Source organism: Lacerta agilis, chromosome 14, assembly GCF_009819535.1.
Source record: "Lacerta agilis isolate rLacAgi1 chromosome 14, rLacAgi1.pri, whole genome shotgun sequence".
NCBI classification, from domain to species: domain Eukaryota; kingdom Metazoa; phylum Chordata; class Lepidosauria; order Squamata; family Lacertidae; genus Lacerta; species Lacerta agilis.
In genome coordinates this window covers 47,421,182-47,441,982 of record NC_046325.1, presented here as the reverse complement: position 1 = coordinate 47,441,982, position 20,801 = coordinate 47,421,182, and the positions used below count along the sequence as shown (strand labels likewise).

General features: G+C 41.3%; 1 protein-coding gene across 4 annotated transcripts in view; it reads right to left on the bottom strand.

Annotated features, from left to right (window-relative positions):
• TEX10 (testis expressed 10) overlaps positions 1–20,801 on the bottom strand; it is a 34,206-nt gene that overhangs the window by 3,161 nt on the left and 10,244 nt on the right. For 3 of the 4 annotated variants that reach the window (XM_033169546.1, XM_033169544.1, XM_033169543.1), the window contains exons 7-13: positions 19,380–19,515; positions 16,837–17,012; positions 15,062–15,239; positions 10,824–10,912; positions 8,540–8,673; positions 3,319–3,399; positions 1,003–1,184 (exon numbers count right to left, since the gene is read on the bottom strand). In XM_033169546.1, the coding sequence (XP_033025437.1) occupies positions 1,003–1,184; positions 3,319–3,399; positions 8,540–8,673; positions 10,824–10,912; positions 15,062–15,239; positions 16,837–17,012; positions 19,380–19,515 (976 nt within the window). The remainder of the gene's footprint in view (positions 1–1,002; positions 1,185–3,318; positions 3,400–8,539; positions 8,674–10,823; positions 10,913–15,061; positions 15,240–16,836; positions 17,013–19,379; positions 19,516–20,801) is intronic. The other variant, XM_033169547.1, reaches the window with a different exon arrangement.

The window sequence follows — 20,801 nt, the reverse complement described above, 5'->3', positions numbered from 1 at the left end:
ACATAAACTATATAGTCAACCATGAATACACTGTGCAAGAACGGATTATCAAATTAAAACTGCCTGATATCTAACATGCACACAGGAGTAGTGCAGGAGTTGCAGTAAGATTTCTATCATTTGGAGAAAGGGCAGTCAATCAAAGAAATCCCAATTGCAGAGGTAACATTCCTGTCTGATTTATCTCTCGCTTACTTTAAAATCAGTTTCGCTTTGTTTTTAAAAAGGCACATTGTTTCAGAGGAGCTTACTGGGAATAACATTCTAGAGGGTTAGAAGAGAATTAATTAAAGCAACTAGTGTCTTAGAATGCTGATATTCAAAATCCAGCCCCCCTTTGGCCCCATGGGCCAGATCCTCACCAAGATCTATTCTCATGTGGCTTCCCACCTGTTGTCACAACGATGTCGAGGGACTAACCGCTTTGAAGTGCCAATGTTAGTCCTTCACAGCGCTGCACACAGTCAATCCAGCGGGCTTTGGCTCTCCCGCGTAGAAGCTCAAGGGTGGCAGAACCAAAGCTTACTTTCTGCAGGCGTTGGGCGGGGGAAGGAGTTTTCTGCAGGGGAACCCCTTTACACACCACAACTTGGAGTGTACTTTAAGGCACCAGCACCTGCAGCCCTACCTGCTCCACAGCTGACATCATATATGGGATCAGATGTGGGGTAGGTGGCAGTGTTTGGGGGACATGGCCTTGCAGGCAAAATATGGACTCCCGCTGGGCAAGCTTTAGCATGCGAACCCATCTGAAGGAGCCTGGAAAACTAAATAAGGCAACAGTCTAAATCCCAAAGATTTGCGTGATTGCTGGCGGTATACAGCTGACTTATTCCTCTATGTGGTACAATGAAATGGAAGTCCATCAACCTTATAAAAAAAACTGGCACAGGTACACACTGATATTTTATTCCTCAAGGAAAACAAGCAAATTTCATATTTATTTCTAAAGTGCTTTTTACAGATGCCAATATTCGAGAAGCACTCAAATTAAAAGCTTACCTCTTCTGCAGGTGTTCTGTATCTTCTCTCTCTATCGTTAAGAGGAGATAAAGAAGACTGTAACACAAAGACGCTAGGAACTTTGCAAAGTTTTCATTAAGCAGGCACGCTTGATCCAAGAGCTTACTAATGGCACACAAAATAGATCCAGCAGCACTGTCAGGTATTACAGTCAACCCTGCCTAGGAGACAAAACAAATAAATTACCTTTCACACAGACTCTCATTTCAGCCATAGCAGTGCTTGCACCTGTGTCTAAGAACAATTCTAAAAATAACTTCATTCCCCCCTCAATCTGATACATTTTACAACCTGCCCTTCCTTTCCTTTGAGGATTGAGCACATTAATCCCATGAACTGGCATCTTATTTATTTAGCAACAGCCAAGTAAAACACCTTCCATACTACCTTGTACAGCGGGCTTAAGCTCACGTCACAGATTTAAAATACAGCGGAAGAATATTACTATGGGGTAGGATGAGCAACAGGCCAGTTTCTGCATACTCTAGCCTCTGTCCGGACAGACAAGAAATGTATTCTCAGGGTCCACGGAGACACTGCAGCCAGGCCAAAGCATTTGAAGTGCATAGCAGGGCCAGAGAGGAGAGGCCTGGCAACAGTTCCAAGGGTCTCTCTAGGCCTAGAAAACCATGCTTGGGCAGAGCCTGAGAGGGTCCCCACTCACGTTCTGTGCCTCGGGAGTCAGGTTCAGCAGCAGAGGCATGACAAATCAGGACCTCAAGCTTCATGTCCATTCTGTTGCTATGGATTCATGGCAAAGTTTTGCACAAAACACTTGTCTAGAGTGGCAGTCCTAATGAAGTGAAATATAGTTCATGAAGGGTTCTGTTATCATTGTCTTTCAGTTTGACTTTGGTAGATGGATTTAATTTTTTTTTGCGGGGAGAAGGTATGAAGCTGGTCGTCTTAAAAACCTGCTAACTTTTACATAATTAATGCCCTGATTCACTTTTTCCTCTTCCCTTCCCATTCCTTTTTCCTTTTGTGTTCCATTTTTTAGAATTTAAACCTGAGGTCAGGAACTGTCTTGTTTTTATCAATCTGTAATCCTTGCAGAGCCTTTTCAGCTGAAAAGTTGGAGCCAATTAATGCTTGATTCTGGTGCAGCTCTGAAGAGCATATATCACCAACTATGCTGTCCCTCTGGGTCACCCTGCTAGAATGGGGCTGGAAGGTACTGTAGCAAGTCATTTCTGGAACTGACTCATTCCTGAAATGAAGGATCCAGTAGGTTACGAAGGGAGAACGCTGTTCTGAACCATGGCCGGTAAACGTAGGGAGTACTGCCATAGTGAGTTTTGTCTTCCATGCTTACTAACATCTACGTGAAACTGTTGGGTGAGGTCATCCATAGATTTGGTCTGAAGTGTCATGGGTTTCTAGTAATGCATCGGACTGAATCAATGTTTGGAGACAGTAAAGGACGGGATGTGGGCAAACAATCCAGTTAAAAGAAAGCAGTCCACCTGGAAGCAGTTGACTCAGAGACGGCTGTACAGCCTGCTCTGGGTGGGTTTTGAACCACTTCTTAGGAATGCAGCTTTTATTGTTTTCTGTGACCCAGCGCTGCTCCTGATAGCAGACGTGGCGAGGGTCAGGTTACCTGTAATGCTAAACACACCACTTCAATCTCTGATTTGAATTACACCCTCCCACATGTGACACGGGTGTCGCTGTGGGTTAAACCACAGAGCCTAGGGCTTGCTGATCAGAAGGTCGGAGGTTTGAATCCCCGCGACGGAGTGAGCTCCCCTTCCTCGGTCCCAGCTCCTGCCAACCTAGCAGTTCGAAAGCACCTCAAAGTGAAAGTAGATAAATAGGTACTGCTTCAGTGGGAAGGTAAATGGCATTTCCGTGCGCTGCTCTGGTTTCGCTGGCTCCCTCGGGCAATAAAGCGAGATGAGCGCTGCAACCCCAGAGTCGTCCACGACTGGACCTAATAGTCAGGGGTCCCTTTACCTTTACATGTGACCTGCAACTTGTGAATGCTTACTGAAGTGTCATGTGCCCAGGGTCTTGCTCTGAAGGCATTCATTTGTGGATGTCTATAAATGAATTTTAATAATAAACTTTCATTATTGCAATGAAATGTTTCTGCAACCGCTTATGAACAGGAAAACTGCTATTATATACTGTTCACAGACTAAGACATGAATAGTGAGTATAACTGCAAGGCCAGAAATGAGCCTAGCAAGCACATCTGCACATACCGAACTCTTTTTATTGGCCACAGTTTCAATCACGAACGATAATTAAATAAAACAAACATAGAATTTATTCAGAATTACCACCTACCAGGTATTTGCAAATGCCATTTTGTACAATATCTATGCACTGGCTTCTTGAAGGTATAGTAGACAGGCACTGGGTCACCACCTGTTATAACAGCAACAATATTAATGCCAATATTCACTGTACATCTTTGTTTCTACGAAGTCATAGTGGATACATGGTCAAAAGTGACATATTCCAGAATTCTAAGAGCTGCATTTAATCATTTCATATAGGTTAAACCAGGCATAGGGAAACTCGGCTCTCCAGATGTTTTGGAACTACAATTCCCATCATCCCTGACCACTGGTCCTGTTAACTAGGGATCATGGGAGTTGTGATCCCAAAACATCGGGAGGGCTGAGTTTGCCTATGCCTGGGTTAAACCACTGACCCCGGGCCAGTTACCATCTCTCAGCCTAACCTACTTCACAGGGTCGTTGTGAGGCTAAAAATGGGGAGGGGGCACAAACACTGTATGCCTTGAACTCCTCAGAAGAAAGGTGGGATGTAAAAGCAGAAACAAACAAGTAAGTCAAGTCCATTTCCTGCAAGACACTCAAATATGACAAACTGAATCAGACACACGGGTGCCTTTTTAACAATTAATGGTTTTAGAATCCTTCTCACCATCTGAAAGCACCACCAGTGACTCGCGGTGAAGGCTAAGGGTCGCCTCCGTCACCCAAGAAGGGACATGGGGCTTGATTACTTCCCCTATTCTCTTCCCCTTGTTGACTCCTCCCTCCAGTTCAGTTCTGAGGCTGAGCCTGCGGCAGAAGGAGGCTCTCAACAGTACCGGGTTCAGACAGGGCAAGATAGCAGGGAAAGGAGGAAGGAACATCAACCTGGACAAAGAAATCTGTGTGGGCCTAACTGAGCTATGTGGATATGGGCAGCCACCATGTATATTATCCAAGGTATAGTAGTGGATGCCGTCACACACCGCACAAGAGCAACTAGAGTTCTGTTATCTGTTTGTTATGGACGCACAAGCTTCATGTACTCCTGGATGGAAACAGGGATTCTTTAAAATCAAAGAAAGTACCTGTTGCAGTACTATCCTCCTGAAGGCCGCTTCAACCAAGGTATGCATGTCTATTCTTTACCAGGCACACCTGGCAAATGTACCTGTTGAAGACCTGGTGGGTCTCTGTGATGGAAAGTGGGAGATGTAGCGGCTGGCAAAAGCATGTGCTGAGCTTCATAGAGCAAAGCTATGCAAGCTTTAGTCCATCTTGCCAGTGCTGCTTGAACTGGGAGAAGAGCCAACGGGGGGCAGGATAGAGGAAACAATCAAGTCACATGTCCCTGCCTTGTGCAAATGGGAGACGAACAACCCATGAGTGGATGCGCCGCATTGGCAAAGGAAAGAAGAATTCAAACATGCCTTAAACGCTATATTTTGAAATGCTAACGGAACAGAGGTAAAGGTTAACATATTTTTTCTGTTTTCTGAGGTTACAACTCTAAAACATTTTGTACACTGAACGGTGAGTGCTACAGTGAAAATTAAGTGACATAAAGGGACAATTCCTTAGAAACCTTATCTTGCAATCTGGAAAGGCAACAAACCTGTAGACATGAAGCCTCGAGGGATAGAGCACTGACAACAGAAGGATCAAATTGCTCTCTGGCTACAGTCAATATTGAGACTACAGATCCAATGCTAATGAAGACTCCCTGCCTGTAATTGGAAAACAACCTCGCTCCCCACTCATAACCCAACTGCCATTTATGCTGACACTTAAAACATTTACTCATCTTACTACCTTCCTTCCAATTTAGAAAATGCCAAAACAATCCAGGCATGTGATCAAACAAATTATATGGACAATTAGTGCCCTGTGGTTCTTAAAAAATGGGTTGCAACTGTTGCCACAGCTCTTTTTTCCCCATGCCCTTGAGTATCTACAAAGTGAATTAATATAACCATAAATTCTTCTGCTCATTCTCTTCAACTCAGCTCACTGAGCATCTAATGCAGGTTTCCCTAACCTGGTGCTTCCCAGATGTTTTGAACTCCAACCATCTCTAATTACTGGCCAGGCTGATCAGAGCTGCAGTACAAAACATCTGGATGGCATCAGGTTGAGGAAGCCTGATTTAACCGTATAAACCAGGGGTCAGCAAACCTTTTCAGAAGGGGGCCGGTCCACTGTCCCTTGTGGGGGGCCGGACTATATTTTGAAAAGGGAAAAAAATGAACAGATTCCTATGCCCCACAAATAACCCAAAGAAGCATTTTAAATAAAAGGACACATTCTACTCATGTAAAAACACGCTGATTCCTGGACTGTCCGCGGGTCACATTTAGAAGGCGATTGGGCCGCATCCGGTCCCTGGGCCCTTCTTTGTATGCCTCCTCCATGAGAGGTTGGGAGGGTGGCAACATGAGAAGGAGCCTTTTCTGCAGTGGCTCCCCATTTGTGGAAGGCTCTCCCCAGGAAGGTTTGTCTGACGCCTTTATTATACATCTTCAGGTGCTAGACGAAAATGTTCCTCTTCATCCAGGCCTTGGGCTGATTAATATTCCATGGCCTTTTAAATGTGTTTGTGGGAAGGGGGCATAACTGTGCTTTTATCCTGTGAACCGCCCAGAGATCTTAGGATGAAGGGCAGTATATAAATTTAATAAATAAATTTAATGGATTGGTTTGCAGGCAGAAGCCTCCATGACAAGCATCAATAGCGTTGGATGCTTCTGTCTCTTCCCTAGTCATTGATTAGGGAAAGCTTTTGTATCAAAAGTGTGCATAAGGCAAAAGCTGCTATGATAAAGTAACAGGTAGGTAGCCGTGTTGGTCTGCCATAGTCAAAACAAAATAAAAAATTCCTTCCAGTAGCAGAGACCAACTAAGTTTGTTCTGTGCATGCAAACGAAAGCTCATACCAAGAACAAACTTAGTTGGTCTCTAAGGTGCTACTGGGAGGATTTTTTTATTTTTTATTTTGTTATGATAAAGTAAGTCCAAGCAGCAAAATAAACTCCTTTTTTACAAAAACTACTTCTAATATGCAATTGGCTTTCTCCACATTTTAGATCATACCAAACAAAACACATTTTTTGTGGGTGTTGAGCTCATTTTATCCGTTCAAAAACTGGCCAATGAAGATTCCTTCCCAAATGAAATGATCACACTATCATTTAGAATATTTTTTTTAAAAAATATGGATATTGACAATTAAAACAGTAGGACCAGCGAAAGACTCACAACTCTCTTTGCCTAATAAAGAACTCTCCTGAATATTCCCAAATCACCCAGTAATAAAATTAAATGCCTGGCTAGCCTGGACTTGCTCAAATGAAGAAAGCTGTAATAATAACAATATTTTCCAACTTAATCTGCCCCCAAAGAGACTGTATTTCCCACATTTGGGGGGAAAGTTTAGTATAGGGGAAAATATAAAAGTTGCATATAAGGCCATGTTGTTTAAGATAACAACATGGCCTTATATGCAACTTTTATATTTCCCCCTATACTAAACTTTTCCCCCAAATGTTATTCTTTTGGCTTTTAATCATTGACTCAATAGTGTCTTCGCTTCTGGACCTCATGTGCTTTAAACAAGCCACTGCTAAAAGGCATCTTCTGAAAGCTCAGAGCTCTGGTAACAATGCCCAGAGTATTTCAGATACACAGAGATAACTGTTCAAGGGATTGTGGATTGCTTGAAACCACAAATAACATCACATAAAAGCATTGCTATTTTTATTCTGAAAGAACATACAAAGTAAAATTTGCACCACTGTGTCTAAGGGGTCCAGCCAGACTGCATTGCAATCTTCCTACAACTGGTTGGCAATGTCTCACATGAGCAGTCCTAAAAACGCAAAGAATTACTTGATTTGGACCAAATATTTTCATTTACTTCTGTTTCCATAAATATCCCGCAGGCTCAATGGACTGATAAAGCTTCAAGATAGCTGTATGTAACTTTGCTCCACGCAAAAGTGCATCTTTGTGATAAATTACCATTATAATTTCTTTTGCTGTTAACACATACTGTGTCACTGTGCCCTGTCACTTTCATTTTCAGTCTTTATTCAGCAAAAATTTCAATAAAAATCATTTCTTACCAAATATCCTACAGATCACGTACATAAAGTGCATGAATCACCTAAGCTTACATTCCAGGTGGCAAAGACTCCAAAATATGGATAGTCACACTGTAGTGTAATCAATGCCTTAATGTATTTGTAAAGCACACTTATTCTCATTTCCTACTTCAAAAGGGAAACGTGAAAGAGGCTGTTTTTCACCTTGCTCCTCAAACTGACAACTACCACAACAGCAAAGCAAAAGGAATGCTATCAAAGTTGTGAGAAGGTGGCAATGCTGGCAGTGCAAATTTAAGACGAGGCCCATTCACCATTCTGAATCCAATGCCAGCCTTGTAACAGAAGAGTCACCTCTAAGCACAATTCAACAGTATGCACTTCTGCTCAGAAGACAGGGCCAGAAGATGTGACAACGCTTCCTGGGGAACAGTCCAGCAAGATGGAACTCTTGCTCAGCTACTGAAGAATAAGAGGAGGAGGAGGAGGAGGAGGAGGAGGAGGAGGAGGAGGAGGAGGAGGAGGAGGAGGAAGAGGAAAAGGAGGAGGAGGAAAAGGAGGAGGAAGAGGAAAAGGAGGAGGAGGAGGAGGAGGTGGTGGTTTGGACTTGATACCCCACCTTTCACTCCCCTTAAGGAGTCTCAAGGCGGCTAACATTCTCCTTTCCCTTCCTCCCCCACAACAAACACTCTGTGAGGTGAGTGAGGCTGAGAGACTACAGAGAAGTGTGACTAGCCTAAGGTCACCCAGCAGCTGCATGTGGAGGAGCAGGGAATCAAACCCAGTTCACCAGATTACGAGTCCACCATTCTTAACCAGTACACCACGCTGGCTCTCTTGCTGAGTTCTTAGGGATCACCAATGGCCAGCAAACCTTTCAATGCACCCTGACGTGAAGAGGGCATGCAGCCACCGTATCTTGCAGAAAAAAGGAAATACTCTAGCTGGGCTGTCTATGCCTGCTATTGAGGAACCACTTATTCTGAGGCTGACCTTAGGCTTTAGAGAGACTGTAATGAAACCACTGGTATTCAGCTTTAGCCACTACACTGGCATCCTTTTTCTCTCATGAGCAACGTAGTCAGGGAATAATGTATAGATTTTTTTACTCCCTATAGAACATTAACCATCAATACCGAGCATACAGACATGCCAGCCTAGAATTCTGCATGTGGACAGTCTTACCTCTGTCATTGCCCAGTGATATGAAAACTGATCCAGATCTGTCAAGTAGATCTGGACCGTGGAGAGCTGTGTTTGGCTTATGTGTGGCCTCCCTCTGATGCTCTGCAGGTTAGTCAGCTCTTCTCGGGAGAAGCCTGGAAAAAGTTGACAGAGAAGCCCGTTAGCAGCAGACCCCAGAGGGAATTACCATTCTGCTATTTTCCATCTATATTAAAAAAAAAACCTGGTTAACAACTCATTAAAAACATTCTATCCCACAGTTCATATTTGTGAAGTATACAAGACCTGCGATGAAAATCAGAATTATGCTTAAACATGCAAACAAACAATTCTTGAAACATAATGAGGAAAGTATGCTAGCAGTATTACACCCTGGACACGATCCAAGTTAAGCACTTACAATCCCCATTCATTTCCATGAGACAGCATCAAGTATGTGTTTACAATCGCATAGATTTCCATGGGATAATTGAGTAAATAATTAGCTTTGGTCAACCTTAGAATGACTGGGATAACTACTGCTTAGGTTCCTGCTGGTAGCTTGTGCCAGACAAGTAGAATTGTTCCACATCCCACTTCTGAGCAGCTGAGCTTCTCGTGCTTTGAAGCATTCCTGTTTCAAAAGCAGTTCATCATTTGGCTACTGCTTAGGAAGAGCTTCGTAGGGTTTATGGGACGAGTTTCGTGTGTCTTTGGATCCTACTCCATACCTCTGAAGGCCTGGGTGTTATTAAAAACTAGGGGAAATTACTTAACTGAGCCAACTATTCATTACTAATGCTCAGTTTTAATGACTCACTCTCACGTTTTGCCATTTTAAAGTCTGGTCTCACTATGAAACTTTGCGAGTCCCAGCCACAACTAATCAGAAGAAAAACCCTACTGAATTCAACAGGGCTACAACCAGACTTCTTAACAATCAGGTTTTAATAGTGAATTAAGCTGAAACTAGAAACAAAACTAAGTGGTAGACAAACATAAACCTTCAAACAGATCTGGTGCTAACCTCTATCAGTGGTTTAGTTTTTTTTTTTAAGTGTTTCGTATTTGAAGCTTTATATAAAAAGATTGTGATTGTGTTGTGGCTGCAAGTTAATATTTGTATTGTAGATTATGAAGGTCTGAAGCAAGCCAGGGAACAGTGTGATTAAGAGGAAGATGTTAATAATATTGGCATACAAATGTGTGAGAAGAATTACTTGGGCAGTACAGGATTTTGGACACACAAGAAAGAGGATCAAGGACTGATGAGGCTGTTTGGTAGCAAGGAAAGTTTAAGAAAGGAGTAGATGCTGGAAACAAAAATAAATTTACTATGACATTTAGGAGCTATTGGTCCTCTTGTCTCCATAATCCAGCTAGTTTTTATACATCTGCAAGACTGGTGTACAGAACCATACCGGTGGCAGTTATTTGGGAAGTTCTAGAATACTGAGCTTAGTTCTAGTTCTAGAATACTGCTTGAATACTGCTGAAACAGTGGACTCACCACTATTGCAAAAATAGAGACTTCACTGGGAGGTAATTGGGAGAACAGAGCAAAAGGATATCCGCCAGGCCTTGTGCAAATAAAACATCTCAAAGGTCTTAAAACAGAAAACAATGCCAGATAGCCCCAGTGGTGCCTGCAGAGAAACTCCCCAGTGAAAAAATGAAGGCAATTGAAATCTGACTGCAGGTAGGTGAATAAAGCAGTCACAGAATCATAGAATTGGAAGAGACCACAAGGGCATCCAGTCCAACCCCCTGCCAAGCAGGAAACACCATCAAAGCATTCCTGACAGATGGCTGTCAAGCCTCTGCTTAAAGACCTCCAAAGAAGGAGACTCCACCACACTCCTTGGCAGCAAATCCCACTGTTGAACAGCTCTCACTGTCAGGAAGTTCTTCCTAATGTTTAGGTGGAATCTTCTTTCTTGTAGTTTGAATCCATTGCCCCGTGTCCGCTTCTCTGGAGCAGCAGAAAACAACCTTTCTCCCTCTTCTATATGGCATCCTTTTATATATTTGAACATGGCTATCATATCACCCCTTAACCTTCTCATAAGGCATCGTTTCCAGGCCTTTGACCATTTTGGTTGCCCTCCTCTGGACACGTTCCAGCTTGATTACTCACAACAGTCGCTTCTTAAATTCTCGCTTTTATGTTGATGATTAGCCATTGTTTGTACAAGGCATTACAGAATGCTTGCCTTCAATCTACTTAATGCAGCATTTTTTCCTAAGTGAAATTCAACAAAATTATGCTGAAATTAAAAAAAAAAATTAAATTCACACAGATTACCTGTAAGAGTTGAAAACAAGAAGCTGAAGTAATCCAGATCAGTCACTGAGTTGCCTTGCACTGGGTACTTCCATCCCACAAAAGAGGATCTATTTATTTTTTAAAAAAGGAGGGGTTATTAGGATACATGAAAGTTCAAGTCTGAACGAGATGTGATGGTAGGGGAGGGGCAGAACTGTTCCACACATGCCCTTTTCCCTCACCCAACCACTAAATATCCAAAATATGCCTGGCTCAGGTGGTGGAACACTGCAGAGATAAGCAGAAAAGCAGGTCTTGTAACTTTTTTCAGGTGTTTACTAGGTTTTGTTTTCTACAAAATGAAAGTAAAAATCTAAGTTGGAAAGAATGCAAAAAGCGAGCAAGGGATATATATATAAACACAATATTTTCAAAGCATCCAATCCATTCTTAATAACCTCATATTGTAAAAGCGATTTTGAAGCACAAATAAGGGTTTATGACAATTATATGCATTCTTGAATGAAATGTGAACATCTGAGCTTTCATTGTATGTTTGTGAACCTGCCAAATTGGGGGGGGGGGGAGAGAGATGAAATCATGTTGGCAGTCATTCAAAAATTTCTTTAGTCAGGAGGGTAAATGAGCTCAAAATATTTTTCTAAATTATACTAAATCTATACCACAGTATATGGACTCTTCTTGATCAAGAAGGAACTAAAAGGTATGCCAAAAACAACATCTAAAGAGAAAGTTATGAAAATACACAGGTCCCACTATCCAAACACTCGTTCTGCAAAAATCCACTTATCCAAACACGAGGCAATAGTACCCAAACTTTGCTATACACACCGCAGAATCAAATATTCAAAGAGTTGGACAATTGTGTAGTACTAAAAACAAATAGACAGCCTTACTTTTTTGTGTTTTGCTGGTCTGTGGCAGCCATTTCACCAGAAACCAAGGTGGGGCCAAAATTCCATGGCCAAGACCACATTAGAAGTTAGAAATCAATGGAAACTGTTGACTGGTTATGTGAACGCTTGCCTAACAAACTATTTCCTAAGAATGCAGGAAATGTGTTTGGATAGCAAGACCTGCATGCAAAATGTTGCCAAGAGTCCATTGGTTCATCTCAAGGAACTGCAGATTGTGTCTGAAGACAATATTTAATAAAGGTAAGTTATGCCACCTACTGCTTGCTAACACCAACATGCTCAACCCCAGCTACATTTAGACATTGGCTAATCTGTTCTGCTTTCAACTAGTTTCTTCTGATGAAGCAAAACCATGAATTTTATCCAACACCTAGTTAAAACCTCTCTTTGGCACTGGTCAAATATTTAGGCACATGTATTTCATCCATGACCCTTTATAAGGCTAAGAATCACATTCAGCAATGTGATTATGACTTCAAAATCATCCTAAAAGATGTCACTTCTTAATCTACAATAGAGATTTTATCAACGTCAGTGAAATACTGTTAATTAACTATGAGCTGCAATGTATCATGTTTGTGCTGCAATGCTATGTAAATATGTGGTGCGTCAAATGTTCAGATTACCTGCATAAAGATAAAATACAAACTTTTCCCCAGATCTCCTCACTAACTGCTTGGATCCACTTGACTAAAATATCAAGATTATAATTTTGACACTTACACTGCCTAAACTTAATTCTAAACAAATATTTTGTACATAGCAAAAAACCCAATGGCAACAGCAGCTACGCAGTAGAAGAATCAATTATTCTATTTCAAATTGCTTTAAAAGCATGAAAAATATGGATGAGGTTTAGAATATGAGTAATATACATCTCCATTCAACCAGTCTGTTTACACAGAAGACACACAGTGCCATCTAGTGACAATGTGAACCTCCATATGCTGAAAAGGATTGGAAATATGTGCCTGAATACACCGTTTCCTTGTTAATTATGCTGTTTTAAATGTGCATTTTATATTTTACTTCCTTCAGTAATGTTTTCTTTTGAAATGTTTAAGATTTTGTTGTTGTTAACTTTGCTGCGTTAAATATGCATTCTGTAGCTGACCTCCTTTGTAATGTTTTATTTTGAAATCTTCAAGATAATATTTTAGTTTCCTGTTAATTATGTTGCTCTGAATGTATAATTTACATTTGACTTTATTCAGTAATGGTTTATATTCTGGATTGTTTTATTTGATCTTTTAATGGGCTGTAAGTCACTTTTGTGTTTTTTTCCTAAACATTTAAAGTGGTATAGAAATGCAATGCAATGAACAACAACAATAATAGCAGCTCCTGTAGAACCAACCCCTGCTGAAAACAGGGCTTGCATCTGATGTCAAATTTAAACAGTGGTGAATGCAAGCCCTGAAAGTTAGGATCAATTGGGAGCAGCCCCTGCTCACTGTGCCCGATGCCAGTCCTGTTGCGGGTGCAGATTCACCTGATGTCACAGGCTGATGGCCTAACAAAAATGGCCTGCGGAAGAGTGATCAATGTTGGATCAGATCTGCTGGATGAAAGTGGCTCTCCCCCTTGAGCAGATACAGCTTAGAATACCAGAAGCAGTAATTTTACTTCCTTTGTGTGAAGAGACGTTTCAATGAACTTTACATTTCCGTCTTTGAAAACATCATTATTTCACCAAACAAAATCAGGGCCAAATAAAAATACCCACTTTTTATTGTGTTTTATGAAGAACAATTCTTTCTTCCAAACATGTCTTTAATCAGTGGTTATTTTATTCCTACAATATATTTGTAAAAGAAAAATAACCAGCTATTCCAGAGGAATGTACTGACCCAAGATCATTAAAGTGCTTCTGTTGTTTTCTACCAGGGAGAGGTCAGCTCTGAGAACGGAAAATGAATCTGCAAGGAGGTTTTTAGGCCACTCGCTCTGTAACATTCAAATAAAGTCCCAGGGTATAGTCTGAAAGTACAGAAGGCCACTATCCTCCTGAAGCTAAGCAGGTCCAGGTATGGTCAGTGCCCAGATGGGAGAACCACATGTCTGTCACCTTGGATTCCATGGTGGAAGAAATGCAGGATGGAAATGTAATGAAATCACAGAAAGCAACCACTAAGATCTACCGAGGGAAAACATTGTGGTGTGGTTTCTTTTATTTCAAATACTTATAACTCACTTTTCACCAAATGGTCCCAGGGCAGGAACAATGAAGTTAAGGTAAAAAACTGTGCATATTCCTCTGAGGTACTAACCACAATGATTTGACTCTATTTTAACTGTAAACATATCTGGCTCCCGAAGAGGACTCAGTGTTGAAACATGTTTGCTCTTTCATTATCAACATTCATATTTATATGTTTCAATGAGGATTTGGCCTCTATTAACCCTATAAAATTGTATTTAAACATTTTTATATTTTGTTAATAACATTTCATTATGTAATGTATTATTTGTAAAAACAGACTGCTACCTTAACTGCATTTTTTTTTTAGAAACAGTATTTTGTCAGATATATAGATCATATTTTAAGCCTTCTAGGGTAAGGAATGCAAGTTTAAAACCACAATTAACAATATTTCAAAAGTAAAGCAGGCAATACAGAATCCGTAACTAATCCAAGTAAAAAACATTTTCAATCATCAGCTCCCCCCCCCCTCAAAAGTATGGGTAAAGACACGATGCCTGCATGATGGGCACCCTTGGGACAGATTAACAACTAGCCTTAAACCCATAGTAAAATCGCCAGCTTGCAAGATCTCCATGGGAGGGAGGGAGGGAGCATTCCTGTCATCATTCCTCTAGAGCTTGCAAGAGGAGTAATAGCATTTAGGCACAGTCAATTCTGTCCGTCACAACAGATTGTCTTTAAGAGCATGCCATTTTGCTGAGGCACATAGCAGCAGCACGACTGTCAAAGTGCCCGCGGTGTCTCTTTCCTTTCGCTGGGACAGCAAGAGCCTGCTCCTTATATCATTTCCTCTCCAACATCCTTTCCCCACAATGAACCTCCATCCCTATTTTTCAACCGCATTTCAGTGTTTGAATATATCCCCCCCCCCAATTCGCTTCTTCCTTCCTTACGCAACTGACCCCCCGTTTCATCTATTTTCCTGATCCTTCACTGTCATCTCCTCCATTTCCCACCCACAGTGGCTCCTCAGTTTCCCCCACAATGGTTTCTCCACATCCTCTTCCTTGCTTCATCTGCATGCACCTTCAAAATTACATTGACAAATTATGGTTTGAGAAGATGCAACGCTAAGCTTCTCCTTCAATATTCAAATTTGCTCATGGAAAAACTAAAGTGGATAGGTTGCTTACCTCATACGCACTATCCCGATGAGAGTAGTCGATAACTTTACCGACAGTTTTCCCATAATGCAGCAGCGACTGAGAGAAGAAAGCAGATTGCCTGGTAAATGTGGCAAAAAGTAGACCAGCTGGACTAAACGTTCTTGTGATTCTGCTGGCAAAATAGCGACAGCACCATCTAGTGGATCTGAAAAAAAAAGAATCAGCAGCTAACATCATCTGAAAACCTCAGAATGGGGTGGTGTTTCAGCTGGCAGATGTTTCCGCGCTCCACTCTAAACTACTGTAAAGGAGAAACTGGTTGCATAACCACAAGAGCCACATCAGGAAATCCCAGAGCAAGAGCAGGTCGAAATGTCACCTGCAGTGGGGAGAGAGGGTGCGCTGTGTGACTGCACGGGGGCCACTCAAGAGAACCACAGCTACCGCTAGGCAATCCTACCCACTTCTTCATGGTGTGTGCCATCCCACACACAAAGAGCCAGGGCAGGTGGTACCAAGGCAGTAACAGATTCAGCATTGTCCACCCCAAAGAAGTTATCTCCTCGAGCCCAGATTCCTATCACACAAGGTCCAATCAACGTGTCATGTCAAGCGGCACACTTAGGGTGGCCCAGCATAGTTCAGGGAGAGAGATTCCTCTCAGAAAGCTATGGGGAAATGTGACGGTGGTTGGCGCTGGGAAGCAGGTGCCAGAAACTAGCAGGAAAAAAGACTTGAGTGGGCAGAAGTAGTCCCTTGGGGGGCCTTGATAAAATATGAAGAAACCAGAGTCACAATGGCACCCGCTGGAAACAGAACAGGATGAAAATGAACACCAATGTACAAGTCAGAAGAGCAGTTGAGAGAGAAAGGAATGGAGGGAAAGGAAGGCTCTTCTTGATGCTCCCACTGCATATTTCAAAAAGGACCTGAGAGAAGCAGGAGCCCTTCTGAGTGTGTACATGGGGCTGGAGTCCCACCAGAACTCGTTCACTTAGCTCTAGGAAGTTCTGGATGTTGCTTGTGCACAGAGCCCAGGAAGAAGGCACACCAGCTAAAAATGAATGATGCCAAAGAACTATGCAATTTTCTTCAAAGAACAACACAATTATATAGGTTCATTCGTCACCCAGATCCAGCCAGCATCTTCGAATGGAGAGTGAAAAGCACACGTTTCTTCCTTTGCAACTACCCAATCCTTCACCTGAAACAAATTTATCAAATTCTTGCTCCCTTTCCAGACTTTCTCCCACGATACAACTGAGAGATGGTTACAAGATTCCAATTGACAAGTGTGAAATCAGGAAATCTGAGCTGCATTTAACACGGTGTAACTAAAGCCACCAGAGTCCTGAAGCTGGATCACACCAAAGGCCCATGTAGATGAGTACAACAGCACACTAAAGGCATTAAAATATGGCTGTTTTCTTTTCAATCCTTTCCCTAATGATTTCTAGCATGAAATCCACCTTTTCCACAGCTTTCACACATTGGGATAGAGCAATATTGATTTAAAAAGAAACTACTTTTTTGTACCGGTATGCAGCTTTGGAAGGGCTTTGCCTGGAAAACTACATATTTTTAAAATAATGAAGTATATATATATATATGTGGATAGCATAACTAATTTGGCACATGTACTTCTCACTTCCAAAGAACACTACAGCTCCTGTGATGGATTACCATAATATGAAGGAAACAGCCTATCATTATGATAGGAGAAACCAAAAAAATATCCATCCTCAAAAACCAATAGTCTTTATCCCCTATTGTTAATTTTAAAAGTTCTGCAAATGAGGTACCGTAAATTCGAGGAGCAGCAGCTTGGAAACTTTGCAGGATTTCTTTGTTTGCCCGGGATGCAGCGGAATAAATAGTACCAATCAACTGGTCCGAGAGCTTGGCGTTTCTCAAACCAAGAAGAACAAGTTGTTGAGGTAGACCAGCCAGCCAACGAGTTAATACTTTGCTCCTGCTTCTAGTATGTACAAGGGAGAAAAAGACAAGGGGAAAGTAATACGCATTAGAATATTGTTTCAGAGAATGGGAAACTTGGTTTTGAAGAGGAGGAACCCCTCCACCCCAATTCATCAGCCCATTTTCACATGGCAAATTTTGGCAGGGATTTCCTCAATGGAAGAGAGTGTTGAACTGTTTCTCAAGGTACTCACTGACAGTTTCCCCTCTGTGCTTTTTAATTGTACAAAGTGTTTTTACTGTGGCCTAAGCTGATTTATTGCATGGTGGCAGCCACCACTCTTTCTCCCCCAAGTGTCCCTGGAAGGATGCTGAATTGCAGAACAATATTGTTCTATGGACATTTGGGGTGCTGGGGGGGGGGCCAGGCAGTAGTGGCTGATGGCCAGTTGCTACCATGAGGGATCTTGCCACCTTCTAGGCAACACAAATACAATAGAAAGGAAACAAAAGAGCAAAACCCATTGCCAGTCTACTGCCATTTGCAAACAGTAAGAAGCATCTGGAAACACTGAGAACTACCATCCCCTCTCAAGTTGGAAGCTTCAAAAAAAGAACTTGCCCTAATTAAGTACATATGATTTACACATTTCCATAAGTGTTCAAGGCTGATCATATCACATATAAACAAACAAAATTACAATTTCTGCCTTCAGCCTACCTTTATTTTTAGTATTCCCACCCAATTCTTATCCATACTTCTGGAGCGTACTGTTTTGCACTACCATGTTTTTGACCCAGTCAGCTGCTGGAAATCATTTACAGTGGTGCCCCGCTAGATGAATGCCTTGCTAGAGGAAAAACTCGCTAGACGCAAGGCATTCACTAGCGGAAGGCTGTCAATGGGCTTGCCTCGCAAGACGAATTCCCCCCCCCATCAAACCGCTATTTTCCCGTTGGTGCTTCGCAAGACGAAAAATTCGCTATGCGACAACACTCGCAGAACGAATTATTTTCGTCTTGCGAGGCACCACTGTATTAACATTAGGCAGGCACCCACATTATACTGTTTTAGACACCTGCTTTTTTATTTTAAAAAATCAGCAAGCTTATCCAGACATATAATTTAGTTATGTACAGGTGAAACTTGAAAAATTAGAATTATCGTGGAAAAGTCCATTTATGTAAGCAATTGTTTTCATTAGCTACTGGAGTTTAATATATGAGATAGACTCATGACATGCAAAGTGAGATATGTCAAGCCTTTGCTTGTTATAACTGTGATGATGATGGCGTACAGCTGATGAGAACCCCAAAGTTGAAATTGTTAATTTGGGGTTCTCATCAGCTGTACGCCATAATCATCACAATTATAACAAATAAAGGCTTGACATATCTCATTTTGCATGTCATGAGTCTATTTCATATATTAGTTCCACCTTTTGGTTGAATTACTGAAAGAAATGAACCTTTCCACGCTATTCTAATTTTCCGAGTTTCACCTGTACAGTCATACCTCTATTTACGTAACCCTCTGGTTACGTAACCCTCGGGATGTGCCCGCAGTAAACCTGGAAGTATTTTACTGGGTTTCACCCCCTGCGCATGCACAGAAGCAGTCCTCAGGTTGCGGAAACCTCAGGATCCGACCGGACCTCCAGGACAGATCCCGTCCGCAACCGGAGGTACCACTGTATACTTATTTTTAAATTCCGCTGATTTAATTTGTGTATCATTGATAATTGTTTTATGTATGCCACCTTAGGGATTTTTTGATTTAAGCAATTTATATTTTTTTTCCTAAATAACACAGATTTTCTGAAGACCATCAGAATCAAGAGAAAGACTGGTACACACGTTTTTTGAAAGGAAAAAGAAGTGTAACCTCTTTTGTCTCAGTTTGGTGGGATTTTATTGAATACATAAAAAAAAGAAAATTTACATTTGTCTCTTCTACAAGCCTCTCAAGAAATCTGGGTTAAGGAACATCTAAATCATTGAAATTTTTTCTTGATGTAATACAGAGCCTTTATGTACAGAAATACAGGTTTTTTACTTCTGTATATGTTTTAAGTCGTGTGCATCACATGACTCTTGTGGATACTCTCCACTTACTTGTTCCTCTCTTATTACAAATATTCTGATAACCAGCTTTATCATATTTCTTGTGAATGCAACTTTCTTCTTCCTATTATTTATAAAATTTATATACAGCCCTTCATCCGAGGTAAACAGGGCAGTTTACAATATAAACATCCCATGCCAGCCTTGGTTTGGTTTAGTTTTTATGTGTTTGTCTGATAAAGTTCTATTCTGTTATTTGGGTTATATGGACAAATATTTTATTTTTATAAAATCAAGATAAAGTCTAGTTTATACTTTGGGAAATTGAACTGAAAGCTGAAATGGGGGGGGGGGGAATTGTTACCTGTTCGTATGAAGGTTCAACTCTTCCTTCTGATAAACTCTGCTAAAAAAATTCAAAAGCAATGTACGAATAGGGAAAGAAAGGTTTCTTTGCTGGTAAAGAGTATACACGGCTTTCATTAGCGTCTCTGCTGCCACTAAGAGGGAAGACAAATGGAAAATGATGTTTTACCTCCTCTCCGTTCTTTGGAACAAGTTTTCAGCAATTTCTTGCACAAAACCACACATCTAAAATGGGTAACTATAAAACTATAGCAAAGGCCAGTGTGGCATCAGATGCAATTGTGTATGTAATTTATTAGTCGTTTCTTTTTGCCATGGCAACTCAAAGAGACTTATTAAAATTAAGTTACATACATTAAAAGGGGGAAGGGGGAAATACAGTGAAACATTATGCCCACTGTAAAGGCCAAAGATAGTTTAGTGTTAAAAAAAAGTTAAAAAAAAGAATGCTTTCACCTGGTGCCTGAAAATATGTAACGATGGCACCAAGTGAGCCTCCCTGGGGAAAGCCTTCCACAAACAGGGAGTCACCACTGAAAAGGCCCATTTTCATGTTCCCACTCTTAAAACTCCACATTTTCCTATGTGAAAACCTAGAGTGCTACAAAAAGAAATTAATCATGAAAATGAGGCTACTTCCGAATGGCATGCATTACATTCTCTTGTCTTGAAGATACAGAAAAAGTGCCATTGCTGTCTCCCCAATGTGAGGAGCGAGAGAGAAAGAGCTCATCAGAGCCCTTACATCAAGGACTCATCTCCTGGCACACGTGCAGGTCTCACCATCATAAGCTTTCACTATGAAAATGTACTGTTTTTAACCTCTCTCTCTCTCTCTCTCTGTGTGTGTGTGTGTGTGTGTGTGAATTCGCATTCAATCTCAAATGTGCTAGGCTTCCACCCCTTCTACATAAAAATCCTTTAATCAGTACCACCACTACCTCGATTGCCAGCTCCCACTCCAGGTCTGAGAAACCTCTTCCCCTCTGCAAACATCACAAACGCCCACAATCCTTCCATGCCAGTTTGCCCTCTAAAACCCTCCTTACATGCAAAAAGAGTGCACGCCTTATCCAACATATCTTACGTCCCCTAGTCTGCCAACACAAATTTACATACATACAGTATACAAGTATTCCTGTACCACAGTATGTGTACAAAAACATATAAAAACCTTGGAAAACAGAATTACACTGACTGGCTAGGGAAAAGGCTTCAAGCAGCTGCCTAAAAGGCCTGTTGGCATAGGAATAGGAATAATTTATTATTGGCCAAGTATATTTTCCAACATACTTGGAATTTGTTTCGGCTACATTGCAATGTAAACATACAGACACTGTTCCTCTCACAATACACAGAAGCAAAGAAACCCCACCCATAATTTACCTCCCTTTCAGCTATACAACTACGAATTTAACAA